The 13737-nt window shown below is 54.8% G+C and overlaps 1 protein-coding gene across 4 annotated transcripts; it reads left to right on the forward strand.

The window, feature by feature from the left end:
- Positions 1 to 5754: 5754 nt before the first annotated feature.
- Positions 5755 to 13697, forward strand: KLC3 (kinesin light chain 3). Of its 4 annotated transcripts, none has more exons than XM_033128914.1 (13): positions 5755 to 5854; positions 8625 to 8890; positions 9393 to 9623; positions 9910 to 9979; positions 10393 to 10612; positions 10967 to 11054; positions 11129 to 11230; positions 11705 to 11878; positions 12500 to 12590; positions 12664 to 12704; positions 12793 to 12902; positions 13086 to 13149; positions 13420 to 13688. In XM_033128914.1, the coding sequence occupies exons 2-13, from the start codon at positions 8633 to 8635 to the stop codon at positions 13489 to 13491; spliced, it is 1521 nt and encodes a 506-aa protein (XP_032984805.1). In that variant the 5' UTR covers positions 5755 to 5854; positions 8625 to 8632; the 3' UTR covers positions 13492 to 13688. The 4 variants fall into 4 exon arrangements, with proteins under 4 accessions (XP_032984805.1, XP_032984808.1, XP_032984807.1 ...); XM_033128917.1 differs by having other exon boundaries at positions 9913 to 9979; positions 13420 to 13685; XM_033128916.1 differs by lacking the exon at positions 5755 to 5854 and adding an exon at positions 8241 to 8264 and having other exon boundaries at positions 13420 to 13697.
- The last annotated feature ends 40 nt before the right edge of the window (positions 13698 to 13737 follow it).

Below are 13737 nucleotides of genomic sequence, written 5' to 3' on the forward strand. Positions count from 1 at the left end.
TGCCCGGTGTCACCTAACTACCGTATAGGGAGAATATGACCAAGGCTGAGGTTGGAACTCAGGGCTGCTGCCCACAGAAGCCTGTGCTTACATGCACTTTCCTCCTTGGGAGTGTGTGTGTGTGGGGGGGGAGATGGGGAGGTCAGAAACTGAGGCTCCGCTGAGCTGAGATTCAAACTCAAGGCTGGGGTTGGAGGCAGTAATCCAACCCTCCCCACTCCACCAGCCCAGTGACGGTGACGTTATGAGATTTCCGTCCGCTGTGGAGGGGACAGGGAAGGACTCGCCCAGGATAGGGTTTATTTTTGGAACACACTTCGCTGTCTCCTCTGCGAAAGCCGAGAACCCGGGGCGCTGGGGATGGGGGGGGCCCAGGGCAGGTGTTGGGGGGTGGGGTCACCACGTGTCCGGGTTAATTATAACCAGGCCTCTCGGGTGTCCCGGGCCTTGCCTCCTTACAAGGGCAGCCACGGCCCCAGGAGGCCGTCCCCACTCCCAGGGGAAGAAGGCAGGGCGGTGACTCTGGCCAGAGCGCGGGCGCCCTACTCGCACAGATCCGGTTGTAGCAGGAGCTCTTGGCACCTCCAGTGTGACTGGAGACCTCAAGGACTGAGGAGGGGAGTCCGTGGAAGGGAGGAGGGCACAGAGGAAGCTGCTTCCTCCTCCTGGAAGGCACCAATATTGCAGGTCAGGGGGGCGGGGGAGTGAGTGAAGGGAGAGCCCAGGATTGCAAGAAGAGAACGTTCCCTTCCCTCTGGGGTTCTTCCCTCCTCCTGGCTCTCCCCCATTTCTTCCTAGGCAGATGGGGACAGATCTAGGGAAAAGGTGCCCTCTCTGTTTCACCCCTGATGGGGAGAGGGTTGCTTAGAAAACTTTTCCTTGAGGCCCAAACCCTGATCTCTCCACACACCTATCCCTTCCCAGCAAGGCCAGAATGGCAAAGGTCTCCTTCATGGTTAGGGAAACTGAGGCCCTGAGGGCTTAAAGGAACTGGCCTGGAATTGTCATGCATTTACCATTTTAACAATTATTTGGGTGGGGGGGTGGGAGATGAGGGTAAGGGGGATCAAATATATGGTGATGGAAGGAGAACTGACTCTGGGTGGTGAACACACAATGGGATTTATAGATGATGCAATACAGAATTGTACACCTGAAATCTATGTAATTTCACTAACAATTGTCACCCCAATAAATTAAAAAAAGAACACAATTATTTGTTGAGCACTTATTGGGGACACAGCAGAAAACAGCCAAAACCCCTGCCCTCATGGAGGTGACATTTGAGTGAGTGAACAAGTAAATACATGCTGTCATGTTGGGACAACAGGGCTTTGAAGGAAATTGAAAGAGAGTAAGTGATAAGTGATGGCACAACAGGGGAGGTGAGGTCAGGCCTGTCTGGGGAGGTGACATCTGGGCAGAGACTTGAGGGAGAGGAGAGAGCCAACCATGTGGGGAATCCGGAAGGGGAACAGCAGGTGCAAAGGCCCCGAGGTGGGAGTGGCTTGGCGTATCTGAGACAAGGGAGGAAGCTTCAGGGCTGGAGCAGATGGGGTAGAGGGGAAAGTGGAAGGAAGAACATGAGGCTGAGGAGGGGACAGGAGCAGAGCCTGCAGGCCCTGGGGGCTGTGGAGGAGTTTCCATATCACTTTGAGTGGGATGGAAGCCACTGAGGGTTGTGAGCAGGGGAGACACAGGATCCAGTATACGTCATGTTACTCTTAATGCCTGAACCTCATCAAAAGGTCTTCCTTTCAATATTTTCTTTATTTTCAGGTAAAGAAAGAAGTCATTGGGGGCCAGATCAGGTGAGTAAGGTGGGTGTTCCAATACAGTTATTTGTTTACTGGCTAAAAACCCCCTCACAGACAGTGCCGTGTGAGCTGGTGCATTGTCGTGATGCAAGAACCATGAATTGTTGTCTAACTTTTTCATGCAGGCTTTTTAGCACTTCCAAATAGTAAACTTGGTTAACTGTTTGTCCAGTTGGTACGAATTCATAATGAATAATCCCTCTGATATCAAAAAAGGTTAGCAACATTGTTGCAACAAGTTCTCAAACTTAATTGTCTGACCTCATATATACCTATTGCCACAAAAATGCTGTGAGACACACCACCCCGAAATGCATTAGCTTTAAAACGGATGTGGGTTTAGCTGATTTGAGCAGGGCTCAGCTGGGAAGCTCTGCTCCATACTGTTGAAAACCAGACAACCGGCCCCAAATGGATTTATGCTAAGCCCCATGTCACCAAGACTTAATGACAGTTTCAGCTCTCCCAGACATGGAATCTTAAACCTGTCAATCAGGAATTGCCCAATCAGCACTAGTTAGGTAATCTGCCTCATAGACCCCTGCCGTCTCCTAAGGGAAAGTGACCTTGCAATAACCAAGCTGCTGGTTTGCCTAGAATAACTTCCTTGTTCCATTTCCCTTCTGCCTACAAGCCTTTCATTTTGTACAGCTCCTCGGAGCTCCTTTCTATCTGTTCTATTGGATGCTGCCCAATTCAAATTGATTTTTGCTCAAATAAACTCTTAAAAATTTGAATGTGCCTCAGTTTATCTTTCAACAATATGTAGATGTTGTGGGGTGTGGGCTGAATGGGGAGCCGCTATACAGGGAGAGTGTTTCTCGGGCCTATGCCAGGACACAGAAGGAAATGGTCAAAGCCTCTTAAGGCCTAAGCTCCGAAGTGGCACGACTGTCACTTGTGCTCCTCTGCCATTGGCCAAAGCAAGTCACATGACCACACAAAGTCAAGGCCGTCAGTCTACCTCCATGGGTGAGGGGTTTTTTTATTTGTGTTTTTCTTAAATGGGCACTGATGCTCATACATCCACACGCAATTCATATCCATGGAATATCTCTGAAAGATATTAGAAACTGGCAATCATGTTTACTTCTGGGAAGGGTGTCTGAGAATCAAGGGAGGCAAAGACCTACTTTTCACTATATAGTCTTGTTCTTTGGGAACATTTTTTTTTTCTGACAGTGCATTACTTTGTAAATTAAAAAAGGGGGAGCTTTTTAAAAATTATGGCCAAAGGTGAAAATAGAAAAGCCCCCAACCCATCCACCCATTTTCCTGACGTGGCAAATTGAGGCCTTAAGTGGTAGGATGGAAGTTTTGTTGAGTGACTTCTTGGCTGTGGTCTTGGACATGAGATTTTTCCTCTGTGAGCCTCAGTTTCCTCCTCTTTAGATGGGGCCAGTCATAGTGCCTGTTTCAGGGTGGCTGTATGGATTCAGGGACTCTGCTACTCCTTGGCTGCGTGATCGAATGAGTCACTTGACCTCTCGGTGCCTCATCTTCTCCTGTGGAATGGACATCATCAGCTACCTCAGCAGGTTGGTGTAAGGATTAACAGGGTTAATTTATAAGACATGGCATCCGGCCCATCCTGGGTAAGAATTCAGACATTCCAGTCCTCGTTGGTGTGCAAAAGTGCTTGGCACAAGGCTGGCCTAAAGAAATGACCACCTTAGTTAACATTTTCTTCTTTCAGACTTTGTCTCATTTAATCCTCACCACGCATGCTATGTGGTGAGCTTGATCATTCCAGTTTTATAGATGAGGAAATAGGTCCTCAGAAAATCATTGGTTGCCCCAGGTCACATGGAAAGGAAATGACAAGAGCAGGATTTGAACTCAGATCCACTTGACTCCAATTCCCTCCCTTGGCCCACAGCCACATTAATAGTGTTTACCGTGAGCTACTCTGAGCTAAGCCTTTTACGAGGATTATTCATTAATACCCACCACAGTCTCATAAAGTAGGTTACCTTTGTGAGTCCCATGCTACAGACCAGGAACCTGAGGCTCAGAGAGGTTAGTTCCTGGCTCAGGGGTCACACAGCTAGCAAATGACGGAGCAGGGAGTTGCACCTTGGCGGCCTGGCTCCTCTCTAGTCCCTGGGCTGCCTCCTAGTAAACATATGGCAGAACCACCACGCAGTGTCCTGAGGCCAAAAGAATTGGGAGTTGGGAAGGAGGGTGTTCAGCTGCCTCCTCTACTCTGTTCCCTAAAAATAATCTGGAGAAGTTAGAGTGTGAATTTAGGTTTTATTTTCCATCATTCAATCAACACTCACTCTCCCGAGTGCTTTCTCGGGGTTCCTCCTGTGTTGGGTAGCACTGGGGACACAATAGTGAGTCCAGTGTGGGAGATGATGACTCAGAATGGGAAAGGCTGGGATGTGGGAGCCCAGGAGCCTGCAGGAGTTCGGAAGGAGCGTCTCATCCAGCCTGGGGATATCGGGCAGAGAAAACTTCCAAGAGGAGGGAGCCTTTGCCTTGGGGCTTGGAGAACAGGTGCGGAGCTGGGCTGGAATTTGGGGCCTGGTTCACGGATCAGCAGTGCCCTCTGCTGGAAATTTCTTGTAGTGCAGTGACCAGGATACGGCAGAGGTCCGGAAAAGCCCTCTTTAAATAAATTCTGTGATGTTGGAATCCTGTGCACCCAGCTTTGGCCAGTTTACGTTTCTAGGTCTTGACTCAGTCATCCAGTCACTCAGAAAACTCTCAAATACATGGTGATGGAAGGAGAACTGACTCCGGGTGGTGAGCACACAATGGGATTTATAGATGATGTATTACAGAATTGTACACCTGAAACCTATGTAACTTTACTAACAATTGTCACCCCAATAAACTTTAATTTAAAAAAACAAACAAAAAAATCTTTACTGAGAAACTCCTTTGTACCAGGTTCTATTCTAGTGCTAAAGATGCAGTGCTGACCATACAGAGCTCTGCTCTCAGGAGCTGACATTCTAGGAGGAGAGAACCAATAACATGTCATACAACCAGTAGTTAATATTTGCTAAATGCTTTCTATCCATTTATTAACTCATTCAATCCTCACAGCCTTTGACTCTCCCCATTTTACAGATTAGAAAAACTGAGGCACAGAGAGGTTACGTTACTTGCCCAAGGCCTGCACAGCCAATAAGTGCTGAGATCTTATTCGAACCCAGAGCCCAATTTTTAGCCATTACATTACCGCGTCAATAATGTGATGTAACATAACATAATACAGTCGTACCTCAGTTTTCTAATGTAATCCACGAGTTCTGAAACGTTCGAAAACAGCCGACAGCTAGACCTCAGAATCTTGCACTCAGTGGAAGACGTGTGACAAGTTCGACTTCTGAGTCGTGTTCGAAAACCAAAGCATTTACTTCCAGGTTAACGGCATTCATAAACCAAAATGTTCGTCAGCGGAGATGTTCGAAAACCGAGGTACCACTGTAATGTGATATAATGTTACGTAAAATAATTGTAGGCCCTGAAAAGTTTTGTGAACCAAATCAAGAGTGGGAACGAGGTAGTGGTTTGGTGGGAGGGTGTGATTTAGAAGGGGCAGTCAGGCAAGGCCTCTTGGAGGAAGCGGCCTATGAGAAGAGACCAGAAAAAAGGTGAGATCTGTGGGAAGAGAGGTTCAAGCAGGAGCACAGCCAAGGCAAAGGCCTGGCAGCTGACACTGCAAGACCATGGTTCTGGCATCTAAAGTTTCCAAGATTCCAAGTTTTTAAGTTGCTGGCTCGCCGACGTCCCCGTTTCCAGGCCTCTAGCACGCTGGAATCATCCTCAGGTTCAACGTGCCCTGGAGGCTCCAGGCTCCTCCTCGGAGGTGGTGCTATTCCCACTGGGCCTTCGCTGTGGGGCTAAACTTTCCCTGGGCGGTGGGCGGGGCCGGTCTCACCTGCAGGGGGCAGGGCTCCAGGCCGCCCCGCCCCTGGGAGGACCCACCCCAGGCCCGAGACGCTAGGCGCAGCCGAGAGCGGCGTGTGGGAGACCGCAGGGCCCTGCACAGCAGAGCGGGTCTGGGAGCCGGCCGCAGTCAGGTGGGCGCCGGAAGTGTGGGGCGGGGGTCCCGGGGGTCGCGAGGATGTGGACGGGGGCGGAGGGTGAAGGCTGGGCCTGTCGCTCCCCTGGGCCCGCTGGCCTGTCAACGAGGACAGGCCTGGGGGCCCCTGGATGCCCCCTCCCCAGCCCTGGGGCTCCCCCGACTCTGGAGGCCCAGCTGGGGCCCCACCCCCTCCCCGTGCACAGGTAAACAGGAGCGGGGGCGGGGCTTAGGGAGAGAGAGGGGCCCCCTGTGACCGCTGCTGGGAAGCAGGGGTGCACTGGTCTGGGCAGGCCGGCCAGGGGTAAGTTGGGTGCTACGCCGGGCTGACCATGATGGGGACGTCCTGCCTGCGAGTGTATGGATATAGTGTGTGGTGCGTGTGTATTAGTGATGGTGTATGAAGCTCAGGTGTATGTCGAGATAGTGTCAGGCTGTGAGTATGGATGTGAAGGGGACATGGACTGTTTGTGTAACCCTAGGAGGGCACACAGGGACTGTGTGAAATGGTGTGGGGCTGTTTCAGTGATGTGAAAATGTGGGAGACCTCTGATTGTGTGTCTGTAATGCTCTGTGTGTACGGGAGGGAGTTGAACTCTTTGTAGGATTAGGTATGAATGTGACTAAGGTTGCATAGCTGTGGTTGTCTTTCTGCCAGTCATATGGGGGGTGGCAGGGAGGTGGGCAATGTGTGCAACAGAATGGTTGTGTGGGGTGTGTCTGATCATCATTGTCAGCTGTGTGGTTGTGTGACAGGTCTGAGCACGGGAAGGGGAGTCAGCTGCTTGGAGGACTGTACGAGTGTATGAGCTAGTGTGTCGAGGAAACAGCCCCAGTTCTATGTGGCTGTGCGTGTCGCTGTGACTGTTACTGTGGTTGGCTGTGGGTGGTGCAGGCGAGGCTGTGTCTGGAGCATTCAGCTCAGTTATTTGAGATTGTACATGAGGTTGTGGGAGGTTGTATAAATCGGCAGGATTTGTGATTGTCAGGATGACTCTTGAACTTGTGTGATTGTGTTTGACTGTTTATGGGGTTTGTGTGTGAGGTGTGAGACTAAGGATGGTGTGGCATACATACACACGCACATATATAGAAAGAGAGATGGATAAATGCCCAAACACATACACAGAAAGAGAGAGGTTGAGGGTGATGAGAACCGGCGATCTATAAAACACACAGGATTATGTGCTACCCTTACTGTGTGTCTAAGCGTATATGATTGTGAACTTGCAAGCAGGTGCAGAAACCGCTGGGCTGCTCATGGTGGACAGAGCTGCTAGAGTGAAGATGCCTCAGAGGGTGTGTGCATGTCCCCACAGCTGTCTGTGCCCTGGGCACCCACTTATGGCAGCATAACTGAGTCTGAGTTCAGGGGCCATTTGCACGTCCATGTTTGAAGCTCTATATGTGTATCCGTGTGCTCATGTGCAGATGGACAAATCCCTGGCCAGCCCTGCAAGGGGGTGGGGGGTGTTGGAGGACATGGGGAAGGTGGTGACAGGTCCACAGCGAATCCTGGGAATGTGTGTGTGTGCTCGGAGGAAGTACTAGGCATACAACGGAGAGTGGGCTGCTTGCGGAAGTGTGGGAGAGGCATGTGTCATGGGCATAAGTGCAAGGAGACACTCGGAATGTGAGAGACTTGGTTATATTTTCGCGGGTGAGGGAGGAGAGGCAGAGAGTTCGTTTCTGCATGTGTTGGTTTTTATTTCTGACAGGAAAATATATCTGTGTGTCAGTTTATATTTCTAAGACGGGAGTGTATGTGTGTGCGCCTGCATTAGTGTGTTGCATTAGGTTGTATTTTGAAAGGAAAATGTGTGTGTGTGAGTGTATGTGATGTGTTTGATTTTTCAGAGGAGAAAGAGTGTACTGAGTTGTATTTCTGAGAGGGGAGTGTGCATGTGTGTAAGTGTGTATATGAGGGCCTGAGCCACCACCAACTGTGTCATTGACTTTGTCACTCACATACAAGCCACATGAAGTCCTTCATGTGAGACCCCCCCACCCATTACAATCTGGGCCTCAGACCCTCAGTTGTCACGAGGCCAGTGTGACATCCATGGGCCACACCTGCCACACGTGTGTCCCAACACGCCTTGGGCGGGCTGAGCCTGTCTGCAGTAGAGGGTGGAGCCCCTGATCCCTCAGGGTCTGTCAGCTCCTTAGGCCCCCAGAGCCCATACAGGGTGCCCTGAGCCCCACCCCCCCATCTAGAGGCCTCCTCTGCTTCCGGTACCCCAGCCCCTCGGCTGCTCCTCCTGCCCCACCCCACCCCCAGTGGTCTGACTGGTTCTCAACAAAAACACCCTAAGAGTGAGCTCACGAGAAGCTGCCGCCTCCACACGCCCCGCCCCACACACCCAGCGGAGGAGGCTGCCTCCAGTCCCAGGTCACACAGCCAGGAGGTCCGGGCCAGGGTATCTAGGGCCCTTGGGGTGGCGAGGGCTGGCCACATGAGCTGGGGGCAGGTAGGAAGCCACAAGCCAGCTGTTTGCCTTCTTTTGGTTGGTCATCTTTGGGGTTTTGGAGTTGCCCTCGTGGCTGAGGACAGGCAAAGCTAGATTAGAATGTTCCCAGTTGCGGGCTGGCCAGGATGGGTGTGAGACAGGGTGCTGGCTGGAAAGAGGAGGGTACGGAGGCAGAGGGCTGGCTGGGATGGCTGGCTAGGGAGGTAACTAGGAGTCCTGCTGGTCAGAATGGCGTGGAGGCTGAAGGGCTGGCATGCCTGGCTTTGGCAGTGATTCCCCAATCCCGCTGCCCCTCAGGAACAGCAATGTCTGTGCAGGTGGCAGCCCCCGGAAGTGTGGGGCTGGGCCCAGAGCGCCTGAATCCTGAGGAGCTGGTGCGGCAGACGCGACAAGTGGTGCAGGGGCTGGAGGCCCTACGTACAGAACACCATGACCTGGCTGGGCACCTGGTGGAGGCCCTGGCAGGGCAGGGTCCAGTGGCTGGCTTGGAACTATTGGAAGAAAAGCAGCAGGTGGTGAGCCATTCGCTGGAGGCCATCGAACTAGGGCTAGGCGAGGCCCAGGTATGAGAGGGCCAGCTGTGGGGGGAGGCTCAGGCCTGGGTGGGGTCTGGGAGTGAGAGGGCCATGTATTCAGGGGACAAGCCTGGGGTAGGTGAGACCTAGGGGAGCCAGGCCTGGGAGGGGGAGGCTCTCGGCCAGAGTTGGGGTCCCTAAGCAGCGTTGGGAGGGCCCTTGAGTATGACAGGATCCCCTGAACCAGATGGAGTCCTTCCATAGAACTGCAGGTCCTGGAGAAACTTTGGGATGCATGGGTGGGACATGAAGTGTCCCTAGGCATAATTTATGTGCCTGGGGGAAATCAAGAGGTCCCTGGGTAAGATTTGGATATGTCCCTGGGAGCCTCCGTGCATCCTTGGAGTCACACTGGAAGGGTTTCTAGAATCTGGCGGATCCTGGATAGAACAAGGTGCTCTGGCTTGACTTGAGGCCCTGGGCTGGGCCAGGGGCTGTCTGGCAGGGTAGGGAGCAGGGCCCTGACTCTTGACCCCCCAACCTGAGGCAGGTGCTGCTTTCCCTGTCAGCGCATGTGGGCGCGCTGGAGGCCGAGAAGCAGCGGCTGCGCGCACAGGCCCGGAGGCTGGCCCAGGAGAATGTGTGGCTGCGGGAGGAGCTGGAGGAGACGCAGAGGCGGCTGCGGGCCAGTGAGGAGGCTGTGGCCCAGTTGGAGGAGGAGAAGAAGCACCTTGAGTTCCTGGGGCAGCTGCGGCAGTATGACACACCTGCTGAGCTCCAGGTGCTGCGGGACGGGCGAGGTGGGGGCTGTGGTGCGCCGGGGGCCTCGATCCTCCTTAGATAACTCACAGCTCCCCAACCCTCCACGGAGCCTCAGTGTTCTAGACCCTCAAAGAACTCCCCAACCCACTAGAACTTCCACAGGCGCCTCCAGGTCCTCCCCAAGCTCTCAGGCAACCCCTGTGGCCCCTGACCACCACTTCCATCAAACCCCGAGAGATTCAGGACCCAGTCTCTGGAACAAACTCCCAACCCTCTGACTTACCACTTTCCTGTCTTCTCGCCAGCAGCACGAGTCCCCCCCTCGCCGAGACAGCCTGGCCTCCCTGTTCCCCAGTGAGGAGGAGGAGAGGAAAGGTGGGTGTGGGGGAGACGTGGCTGTGGGGAGCTCAGTCATGGAGGCTGAAAGGGCGAAGCTGGGGAGAGACTGCTGAACCCCAAGGTCTCTGCGCAGCAGATGAGGGAGGTCAGGGCAGGGTGTCAAGCGGATGAAACAGGTGGCTGTGGGAGGTGACAGAAGGCAGGTGAGGCTGGAAGGCACGACACCAGGCCGGCCATGGTGGCCACAGCCCCATGAGCCAAGCAGGTGCCCATGTTTCCGTCCCATGGGCCAGTAAAATGCCTGGGATCCCCATCTCAGAAGTCAGTGCAGGGGCCCATGGTCCCGGGGCCAGTTGGGCAGCGAGGCAGCTGTAGTTCTTAGGTGAAGGTGTCACTCGTGTGGGGCTGGAGGGGCAGGACTGTAGTGACTCGGTGCCCATCACCCCCAGGTCCTGAGACGGTGGGGGCCGCAGCAGCTCAGCAGGGCGGGTATGAGATCCCAGCCCGCCTTCGGACGCTGCACAACCTCGTGATCCAGTATGCAGGGCAGGGCCGCTACGAGGTGGCTGTGCCACTGTGTCGCCAGGCCTTAGAGGACCTGGAGAGGAGCTCAGGCCACTGCCACCCTGACGTGGCCACCATGCTCAACATCCTGGCACTGGTGTACCGGTGAGGGCCGCAGCTGGCTACAGCTGGAGGGGCAGCAAGGGTGGGAGCCATAGTTGGGTGAAAAAAGGGGACCCTGGTGTCCTGCTCTGTCAGCATGGGGCACTGGGATGGTGGGAGAGATCTGGGGAGGCCACTGTGACCCAGGCAAAGAGGAGTCAGGGAGCATGGGTGACAGAGACCCCAACAGAATGGGGACAATGGATGGCCAGAGGCTTGGCAGTGATCTGGAGGTGCAGGTGTGGGGAGACCCAGAAGGGACCCCCAAAGGGTGCCATCCATGCTTGGTTCAGCCAGGTCGCTGGGCCTGCCACCCCAGTATGGTTGACTCCCCTCCATCCCTGGGCCACCCCATAGGGACCAGAACAAGTACAAAGAAGCCACAGACCTTCTCCACGATGCCCTGCAGATCCGGGAGCAGACACTGGGCCCTGAGCACCCTGCAGTGAGTTGTGGCCCAGGAGGAAGGGCTGGGGGCTGTGCCTTCCAATCCCTGATCTGCTTCCCCCAACCCCACAGGTGGCTGCCACCCTCAACAACCTGGCCGTCCTCTACGGGAAGCGTGGGCGATACCGTGAGGCAGAGCCCCTGTGCCATCGTGCCCTGGAGATCCGTGAGAAGGTCCTGGCCCCTGCCCAGTCCGAGTCCCTTGTCCTGTGACGCCCTTCCCATTTGATCCTGCAGTGCTCCCTGATCCTGTGGTGCCCCTTTTATGTCTTTCCTACTGGATGTTGTAAGCCCACAATTTGAGCCTAGAGCACCCATTCTGGTGACCCACCATCCTTGACCTTCTGTGAGCTCCCTTTGATCTTGACTCCTGATCGCTTTTAACTCACCTCATATGCCCCCCAACCCTTGATCTACCTACCCATGTGACCTTGAACCCCAAGTTACAGTGGTTTCTGGACCACCATGACCTCTAACCTGATGAATCCCTAGTTTGATAGTGTGACTTCTGCTCTCCAGCCCCAACCTCATGTAACTCTCCATTTTGACCCTATAATCCCTAACCTCTGACCTCCATTATGGCTGCTGGCGTCACGTGACCCACCCATCCTGGATGACCCCGATGACTTGTGACCCCATAACCCCTAGGTCCTGGGCGCTGACCACCCGGACGTGGCCAAGCAGCTCAACAACCTGGCCCTGCTCTGCCAGAACCAGGGCAAGTTTGAGGAGGTGGAGCAGCACTACGCCCGAGCCCTGAGCATTTACGAGGCCCTGGGTGGGCCCCATGACCCAAACGTGGCCAAGACCAAGAACAATCTGGTGAGGGTGCCAGGGGTCCCGGGGGTGGGGGGTGGATGGGTCACACGTGGGGGAGGCACCCGTTGGCTCCAGGGTGGAATGCTACAGAGGCCGGGAGCAATCCCCTCTGCCAGGCCCATGGAGAAGGGGGTCCCCTAAGACTTGGCTTCCTAGCTGAGCCCTGACTGCTGAGCTCACTTAGCACAGAAGACATGGAACGTTAGGAAACAGGGAAGTTGGTGGCAGCCAGCGAACAGCTCCAGTGAAAGAGGAAGCTGGAGAGATTGGTTGGGAGCCGACATCAGACATTTATTGAGCTTTAGATCCCCTGCTTAGTATTTTCCTGTACCATCCGCTTTTTAAGGGACCTGGTGAGGTAGGTGTTCTTGTGGCCCCCATTTTGCAGATGAAGAAACTGAGGCACAAAGAAGTTGTGTCACTGGCCCAAGGTAGAGCGGGAAATAGGCTGAGCCAGGAAGTCTCCTGCCCTGTGTCCCCCAGGCAGAAGTGGGGTCAGCTCCAAGCCCACTCTGCTGTAGGCGGAGGCCTGGAGTGGGATGCGGCTGCCGGGTCTGGGGGCAGTGCTGGGGCCTGCGGAGCTCCCAGATTTGAGCCAAGATCACAGGCTGTGCCCTTCCGCAGGCCACAGCCTACCTGAAACAGAACAAGTACCAGCAAGCAGAAAAACTATACAAAGAAATCCTCAGCAGGGAGGACCTGCCCGCCCCTCTCGGTGAGCCCCCAGTCCCTCCCCCCAAGGTGGCTTCTCCGTGTCCCCACCACAATGGCCCCCATCTGTTCCCCAGGAGCCCCCAGCACAGGCACGACTGGTGACACAGAACAGCAGGTGAGGATGGGCTTGGCTCCAGCTCCCAGGCTGGGAATGGGGACTGGATGGGATGGGGACTGACTGGTGTCCCCCGTGCCCTCCTCAGAACCTTCGTCGTCGGAGCAGCTCATTCTCCAAGTTACGTGAGTCTATCCGGCGTGGAAGCGAGAAGCTGGTCTCCCGTCTCCGAGGAGAGGGCATGGCAGGGGCAGCTGGGTGAGTGTTGGATCAGATCAACAAAGAACCCTGATATCTGCAGCCCAGTCCATTCCCTGTCCTGCTCAAGAACCTTTCATGGCTCCCATCTTCCCTGTGACACATACAGTCAAATCCGATGTTGAAGAGGTCTTCCCCAGCGTGGGAGCCTGACGCTCCTGGGCTCACTTGTTTCCTCTGTAGGATGAAGAGAGCCATGTCACTCAACACGCTGCACATGGACAGTGCAAGGGCTACTGGGACCCAGGTGAGGGGGAAGATGGGCACCTGGGTCAAGGACAGAGTGGGGGGCCATGCTGACAGGCTCAGAGGCAAGAAAAGGGTGGAGACAGTCAGGCTGGCATTGGGAGCCAAGGGCTGGTGGGCTGGGATGGACCCAAGAACAGGAGAATGGACGGGTGGGGACAGAAGGATGAGCAACACAGCAATCGAGACGGACAAGCTGGCAGCCATGCTGCTGGAGCAGGGCTGTCCTGCCCTCGCCCACCCTGCAGCCATCCCTTGTACCTGTCCCCAGTTCCCAAGCCGGCACCTGAGTGAGGCTTCTCGGACCCTCAGCACCAGCACCCAGGACCTGGGCCCCCGCTAAAGTCGACAGAACCACCTGGCTCAGCTTCTCGGGGAGAGTGGGAGAGGGGTGGACAAATGGGGGTCCTTTCGTCTCCCTGCCTCTTGGGTGTACTGGGCTGCCCTCTCCTGAGATTAAAGGCTATGGATTTGGCAGCCGGGAGCATCTGCCTGAGGTTTCGTTCCTTCAGGGGTCTTCCAGTGACTCCCCTGAGGCCCCCTCCAAGCCGCTGGGACCCAGGGCCAGGTAAGGCTGGAGTCACCAGGA

The sequence above is a fragment of the Rhinolophus ferrumequinum genome, chromosome 15, assembly GCF_004115265.2.
Source record: "Rhinolophus ferrumequinum isolate MPI-CBG mRhiFer1 chromosome 15, mRhiFer1_v1.p, whole genome shotgun sequence".
Taxonomy (NCBI): domain Eukaryota; kingdom Metazoa; phylum Chordata; class Mammalia; order Chiroptera; family Rhinolophidae; genus Rhinolophus; species Rhinolophus ferrumequinum.